Below are 8,368 nucleotides of genomic sequence, written 5' to 3'. Positions count from 1 at the left end.
TAGTCATTTTAAAAGAAATACATTTTCCTGACCTTGAAATCTAGGAGGCAGTTTTAGCCTAGATTATGACTAAGGTGTCTCAGGCAGCTTGGTGAGCACATCTTCACCCACCAAGGCGGCGCTTTTCAGAGTTCTCTAAACTGTCAGATCAGAACCATCTAGGATTCTCGTTAAAAATGAAGATTCTTGTGCAGCATGAGGCCCACAGGTAGTAATTAATACTGCATCGTATACTTGAAGCTTACTAAGAGAAGAGATCTTAAATGTCCTCATCACTGAAAAAAAAAAAAGTAATTGTGTGAGATGATGGATATGTCAATTAGCTTGATGGTGGTGATCATTTCCCAGTGTATATCAAAACATCACACAGTACATCTTAAATACATATGCAATTTTTATTTGTCAATTATATCTCAGTAGAGCTGGAGGGGAAAAATGCAGATTCCTGAGCCCTACTTTAAACTCACTGAGTGAGAATCTCTGGGAGATGGGCTTGGCGATTAGCATTTTAAACAAGTTTACTAATTTTTCTATACCTGCAAGACAGAGAACTCCTTCACCAAGGTATAAGTAGATGACAATGGCTTAATATGGTGGCCTTCCCTGGCCTTCTTTGCATCTTATCGAGGAACAATGCTGGAGCCCAGAGGAATCTCTAGTGGAGGAACTCGAGGCCTCAGCATTCACCCAAGGAGACATTGTGAGGCTGCAGAGGCTCCCAAGGCCCCAGTGCTGAGCATGCCAGGCATTCTGCATGCACTTGAGTGTAGAGTGAAATTTCCACTGGGATTTCAGATGGCCACAAGCCAGAGAGAGCAGGCCCCATCTCAGCCCTTCCAGCATCCCCCCAGTGTCTGCCATCCATAGCCCATGGAAGCCACTAGCCCATGTAGGAGACAGTGAGGTGAGCTCGGCTGACCGCCATGCCTGCTGCCCATACTCTCCCTTCCCTATCCTCATCCATGAGGCAGGCAGAACCCAGGGGTCTGGGAACCAGCCAGGTGGCAAAAACCTCGGTGAATGAGCCATGCCACACACTCCCACCCGCTGGCCTGTGCTTCCCCACTGCCCAGTGCAGGCTGGGATCTGCCAGGGAGCTGCCTCAGGGAGTCAACGATGTGTTCTTTCCTCTCCCTCCCCCCAGGTTTGGAATAAATTGCCTCATCCAGTTTGAAGACTTTGCCAATGCCAACGCCTTCCGCCTGCTCAACAAATACCGCAACAAGTACTGCATGTTCAATGATGACATCCAAGGTAGGTTTCCACCCCACCTGACAAAGCCACAGAGGACCAACACCTTCTCCCAAGGCTCACCTGGATGCCAAAGAAGGGGTACCTCGTAGCTGGTTCGCTGCCAGCAGCTCTTGAAGAAAGAGCATTAAACTTGCATTCACCTCTCATGTGGATAACCCTTAGCTCTGTGACCGTGAACAAGTCCCTTAACTTTGCTAAGCCTCAGATTTCTCATCTGCAAAATGGAGCTCATACTACTTCAGAGGAAAGTAAGAATTATATGATTTAATACATGAAAAAAATATTAAAAAATGCTGTCATTTTCTAGTTAGTCGAACTTGGACAGATCATGTCTCTGAGCCTCATTTTCATTATCTTTTCGATACGGACGATAATAACTGCCTTAAAAGATTATTGTGAAATTTTAAAGTACAATGGAAAGTACTAACACATAGGACTCTCAGACCAAGGCATCAATCACCATAAAAATGACCTTCCCCAGCCACAGGAAGTTGCTCTTATTTTCCAAAACAAGATGTGTCTCTGTCAGGGAATTGGAACAATTCCTTCGCCTAACTTGGTGCTACTCAGAATGTGTGTTGCTCAGAATGATACCCCTGAAAGACCCATATAGGCACCAGGGCCCCAGAGCATGCCAAAAGCCAATGGGAAACATCTTCTGATTAAATCAGGCTCAACTTGGTTATGTGTTCTATGGACCAGAAATACCTGAAGGCCCTTCCTTCTTGCTGTCTAGATGCCAGTATATGAAACTGGAGTGGAAGGGGTGGTTCTCAGGGATCATCTGTCTTCATCCAGGCGTTCTCAGCAAGGAGCTTTATGTGTTATGCCTAGTATCTTATAAAGCCCAAGAGAAACCTGAATGATGTGTGGGTTATTATTTAGCAAATGAAGTTTGGCAAGCAAAATTTTTTTAAAACTAAGGTTTCATGTGAGGTAAAAAGAACAAGTTGGTGGGGCACAGGCATTGGTCCTTGGGAGTAAAAGATTGGCAACACCTCATTTTGCAGATGAGGCCAAAGAGGTCATAACTTTTCATCAAATGAGCTAAGAGGATTCAAACTCAGGTAACAATAGCTAAGGTTTAGAGCCCAATATTTATTATACATCAGGTACTGTTCTAAGCATGTTACACATTTAATGCTATGAGATATTATCATTTCTGTCTTATAAATGAAGAAAATGAGATACAGAGAGACTGAGTAACTTCCATAGCCAATAAGCATAGAGTCAAAATTTGGACTGTAAAGTCCAAGTTCATAATTACCATTCTATTCCCAGATCTTATACTCCTACTACAAAACCAAATGCTTCTTTCCTGTGGTCCACATTAAGGGCTAAAGAAATATGATAAATCGTTGTGGGGTTTTTTTGTATTAGTTATAAATTTTCAAGAGACAGAAAAACAGTTAAGCATATTTTAGATCATTAAGATCAAAACATATGACTTCAATGTCTGAAGAGTGGCTGCTCGGAGAGAGGAGACCCAGAAAGGAAAAGATGACACATGGCATCCCCCTAAGCCTGTCACCATTCTGTTCCCCCAGCCCTGATGCATGGGCCGGGACTGGCATCGGAATCCAGGAGCACTGGCTGGGGGAGGAAGGCATTCCCTTACTGCCCGCTGGTCATCTCACCGGCAGCTCAGAGGGCTGGGGTGTGCCTGTGGTCCTGGAGGAAACACCTGCTGGCTAGCCCATGACCAGCTCCCCCATCATGGCACTCACCCATGAGTCAGCAAGAGGACAGCCATCCCCCTGAGCCCATCGGGCTGTCAAGGCCAGAGGGTGGAAGTGGAAAACAAGGCCATGTGGGGGGCACACCTGGTGCACAGACTCCAGATGTGCAGACACACGCACAGTCACGTGTGTATACATCCTCCTAAACACGGACACGGGGACACATCCAGGTCCCGCAGTCCATCCGCTCCCAACGCCCCCTCACTGCTGCCAGAATACATCTCTGAGATGAACTATGACTACAGACCCCTCTTCATGGGAAAGATCTCGCTCCTTCATTGGAAGTATATGGCTTCAGGATCTGCCTGTGTGTGCCCCACCTCCACCCCAACTAACCTCTCTCTCTCTGCTCTCTGACCCACCCTTACCTTTATCTTATGACTTCCTTTCCAGTCAGTTTTCCCTACGTGTGAAAGTTCTGCTCCTTAGCTTTGGGACACCCTCCCCATCACCTTGGCCCACGCAACTCCTACTCACCCTTCAAGACTCAGCTCAAGGCTCTCCTGTCCCTGGGAAGGCCCCACATCAGCCCCCAGTCAGATTTGAGTACACACTAGGCACTCCTACAGCCACCTGTGCTCCCCTCTGTCAGTTTTCTTACCCCAAATTGCCTGCTCTGGGTTCCTGTCTCCCCCAGAGATGTTAAGCTTATGGAGGCAGGAACCACGTCTTATGTATTCTCATTCCCCAGCTTCCAGGACAGTGCCTGGCATGCTGTAGATGCTTCACAAATGTTTGAAGAATAAACGAATGAAATATACACATGGCAAATAGACATTCTCATAAGCACGTCAACCCGTTCACATGTGTCGATCCCAACGGCACTTCTTGATAACGTCCTGAACACTCCACACGTCTCAGAATCTGCTTACCAGGGAACCCAAGCTGTGTCAAATAGTAACATTTTTGCATGCACGTAGAACTGTAGGTTTGGAAAGTGTTTTTCATTCCCATTTTCTTTCCCACAACTTTCTTGCAACACCCTCCTCCCACTTCTCGGTAGGAAAGACATTGCTGTCCCGTGTCACTGATGAGGAAACTGAAGTTCAAGGGTTAAGTTTTGCTCCAGATCACATAGCCAGACAAGAGCAAAACTGGGACTAGTTATTTCTGGATAATAATAACTGGAACGTAGTTATTTCTGACTCAGAGCTCTCCACTCTGCCTCCATGACATCAGGCTGCCTATTCTCCTGTGTGGGCGAGGTGGTGCAGTGAGTCTTCTTGTTAAGGATTAAATTCCAGACCCCACCCAAGTGTGTGTTGGGGGGGGGTCTTTGCTCTCCAGCATCCTGGTGCTCTCCTCACCTTTCTCATTTTCTCCTCTAACTCCCACAGTTTACAGACCCAAAGATGAGCCCTGGGGAAGGAAAGGGACTTGCCCACAGTCACCAGCTGGTTAGTGATGGGTCCAGGGCCAGAAGCCTATGATGTATATTCTCATTGCTAAGTGGGCAATTAGGAGACTGATGAGGAATTCCAGGACTAATGGGGCAACGTCCAAGATTAAGCTCATAGTAGAATTGGCCCCCTTTACCTCCAAATACAAGGTAGAGAGAAATGAAACATAAGACTACATAGCTTTGCTCAAAAATAGAAAAAGGAATGCCAGCATACACAGTATTGAAGAGGGCTGGGAAAAGGGGAGGAGGGAGACAGCAATCACAGTGGATCAGAAACCAAAACTATGCCACATGTGGTTGCTGGGGACAGGCCAGTCCACCCCAGCAAAACCTGTGGTCAGAATTCGTTAGAATCCCACACATGGCGGGGGCTGGAACCTGGCTGCCCAAATGAAAATGAGACTGGGCCGTGCTGCCTACTCTGAACACCAGCCCAGCCTCATCAGTGAAACAAGGAAAGACATGACTGAAGGCCTAAGGATCCCACCAGCCTGAGCTCCATGAGGGCTGGGTCATGCCTGGTGCTGAGCAGGAACTCAGGCACACGGTTTAAAGTGTCTCCCAGCCAGTGCCGCTGTGATACACATAGGAGGACTCACTGACCCCACAGGGCCGACCGTGGGGCGGAGCCTCTGGAGCCCCATCTGGAAGGGTAAAGTGCTCCCCAGGGCTGTCGATGGTCCCCTGCCCCTCTGGCCCCAGCTCAGACTCACAGAAAGCCTCGGCTGCCCCAAACTGGTTCTCGGTGATCAGGGCTGCCAATGCAATGACTAATAGCTGGCAGCCTCTTTAGGAATTTTGGAAAAGGCAGAGGCTCAGGTGACTTTGTTGTTTCAGCTGGGACCAGGGAAGCCTCCCTGTTCTTAGGGGAGAAGAGAGACCTTATGGAGGGACGGTCATGCTGGTGGCCAGGCCAGCTGCATCCTTCCAAAGGAGCCAAGTCCAGGACACTGCTGGCCTAGGGACCACAGGCCCCCAGCCTCTAGTGCTAGCTGCCCACAGGATATGACTGGGGACAGGAAAACCCAGCTGGCTTGTCAGCTCCGGAGCATCCTTTTACCCCACCAGCCTTCCTTGGACCTGCACTGTCTCCAAGTCCCACCACATTCCTGTGGGGCAGACGGCCTCTCAGGGTGCCTGTGTAGCATATTCAGCCATCATCACCCCTTCACACTTTGAAGGTTTGTGAGCCAGAGAGCTTAGCAGTCAGACATTGGATTGAGACAAGTTAGGTCTGAATCCCCACTTTTCCGCTTTGTGGCTTTAACTGAGTGGCTTAAATCCTCACAGCCTTCTTTTCCTTATCTGTAAAATGGACACCATAGCATTAACAGCCACGGCTGATAATCAGCCGGTCCTGCTAGATGGACCAGGATGCTTTCATAAGGCCAGCATCGTCTGGCTGGCTGCAGCTTGCGCCAGTTCATTGTTACGCTTTTCCATCATCATCCCTGTTTAGGGCACCAGGTTGCTGTGAGGACTGCAGTGATGTGTAGGCAGGGACAGGCATGGAACAGCTCTCAGTTCTGGTACCTAGCACTAATATTCTGGTGCATGGTAGACTCCCAACACATACATATGGGCAGGAGGAAGAGCTGAGACCCAAGAAAGAGAGGCTTTTGTGGAGGTGAGGAGAGGGACAAGTGTGAGCGCAGGACTGGGGGAGCCTGAGGAGAAGCGAGGCAGGGCCCCACCTCACCTCTTTCCACTTTCCACATATTCCCTATTCTTCCAGCCCATTGAATTACTCACGTTTCTGTGAATTTTCTGCCAACTCTGTGATTTGAATGTACTGGGCCCTTTACCTAGAACTCTGTTCTGCTCTTGGCTTATTTCTCTGTCCTTAAGGGCTCAAACCCAGGCTTCTCCAGGACACTGCAGCCAGGGCCATGCCTGGTCCACAGGTGCCTAGATGATCCTACCCTTCCCCAGAGCCTGGGAGTGACATTGGTTACCCTCTTTGCAGAATGCATCCAAGTACCCCAGGGTTCAGATGCCACAGTAGGAAAGTGGCAAACAAGGAGGAATGGTCTAGTTCAGAAGACTGTCCAGCTGGTTTGTCCTGTTTACAGGATGCCAGGGTTATTTCCGGCTGCCAGGGGTCTGCTCCCCACCCACCCACACCACCACCACACACACTGAGCAGTCGTTCTTCTCCCCCTGGTGTCTTCAATGTGATCTCTTCCTAGTCCCCACAATCTTCTTTTTCATTAATTCCTGTGTTCCGAGGCTGTTCTTCACTGTCACAGCCTTGAGGTTCACATGAGTCTCATGCATCTAATCCTGACTCCTCGGGGACCTCCCCGTTAGCCTGTTGCATCACTTAAAACCCCAAAGAAGCTGAACGGTGGTAATTATTCTCTCTGGTTCCTTACAAATTGTGGCAGAATAGGCCTAACCCCACCTTTTCCATGGGCCAGGAACTACCTCCTAGAGAGTCCAAAGGCTCCAGAAAATCCCCCTCATGATACAGAAATAGGGTTGAAGCAGTCAAAGAAGGCCTTTGCTTTGTATCTAATGAGATCTTGGATTTATGAACATTTATGCTGTTAACACCCTGTGAATAAGACTGTTATTCATCCTGATATATCCAAGGCTTAGCCCGGTGAAGCCCCAGAGCTGGCTTTCAGTACATGCTAAAGAACAAATGAATGGAGGTTATTCTTTGGCTCACGCAAGCAAGACTGGCCTTGCGGTAGAGGACGCCCATTCCCCCCTTGGTCCCAGGCCTCCAAAGCCACCTCAGCTAGAACCTAGCTTCCCGTCCTTCTCACCACCTGGGAGCAGCCTGGCCTCACATGATAAATAGCTCCTTCTTCCCTTTTTCTCCAATAATCTGTTGTTTAGCATGGAAACTCTTTTACCTTTGTCAAATGTGGCTATTAAAAGCAGAATAGAAGCTATATTTTCAGCTTGTCCTTTTGTGCTATTTCTTAAACCTACAACCTCCAGTTTGCAAGAGAGCTAATTATGAAAAGCTTCCTCTGAAAAGGAGAATTTGTTTTTCTTTCATTGTGAATGAGGAACAACCATTCGCTTTTGTCTGCCCATGGCATTTATGAGCACAAGGCATGTTCCAACACATCCCTGACCCCTGGGCTGTTCCAGGGGGTTTCTGCCAGAAAGCTAAGCAGCTTCTTTCCTCTCCATTTTTAAATCTCTAGCATGTTATCCAAGAGTTCCCCAAAATGTAAATTGATGATGTAGATAACTTTATTTGCCATACTTTATAATATGAGGTTCAAGAACTGCTCTTGAGTTCTAGTCTGTCATTAGGATAACTTGCCCCTTCAGAGGAAGATCCCAGAAGGTGACCGTGAAGAAGTAGCCAGGGAGGCAGCCAGTGAGTGTGGGGTTCCAGGAGCCAAGTGCAGAGAGAGTTTCCCAAAGGAAAAAATGAGCAAAGGTATCAAACACTGCTGAGAGGTCAAGGAAGAGGAAGGCTGAGGCCTGATGGCTAAAGGTGGAGGTGCTGGCGACGTTGACAAGAGGTAGGGACAGTCACTTAATTGGATTGGATGTCAGGGAGACCAAGGAGAAAGGAAATAGTGGCAATGAGTATATTGCCACTTTAGAAGGGTTTGGTTATGAAGGGAAGTAAGAAATAGGGTGAGAACTACATAGGATCCAGAAAAGGCTCTTTTAGGATGAAAGCTTTATGACATATTTATATGCTGATGGCCGTGATCCAGGAGAGAAAGAGGAATTGAGAATGCAGAAAATGGGAGAGAGAACTACATGACAAGTTCCTTGAGTAGGTAAAAATGACGGGATCCAGGACATACCTCAAGGCGGTTTTAGCTAGGAGCGGAGACAGTTCATCAATAGTGAGAGGACAAGTAATAGTAGTAGTAAAAGTATAGCGACATGGATGCAGAGAGTTTATAGACTTGGTGGTGAGAGGATTCAGAAGTTCTCTCCTGGTAATTTCTATTTCCTTTGAACCTCACTTTCCACTTTGGACGGGCAGCGG

General features: G+C 47.8%; 1 protein-coding gene across 1 annotated transcript in view; it reads left to right on the top strand.

Annotated features, from left to right (window-relative positions):
* The window catches only part of ME3 (malic enzyme 3), a 179,900-nt gene that overhangs the window by 147,071 nt on the left and 24,461 nt on the right, over window positions 1-8,368 (top strand). The window contains exon 8 of the mRNA XM_015600223.2: window positions 1,145-1,254. Coding sequence (XP_015455709.1) covers window positions 1,145-1,254 — 110 coding nt within the window. The remainder of the gene's footprint in view (window positions 1-1,144; window positions 1,255-8,368) is intronic.

This window comes from Pteropus alecto, unplaced genomic scaffold (genome assembly GCF_000325575.1).
Source record: "Pteropus alecto unplaced genomic scaffold, ASM32557v1 scaffold7, whole genome shotgun sequence".
In the NCBI taxonomy this organism is placed as follows: Eukaryota; Metazoa; Chordata; class Mammalia; order Chiroptera; family Pteropodidae; genus Pteropus; species Pteropus alecto.
This window is presented reverse-complemented; position numbering and strand designations above follow the sequence as displayed.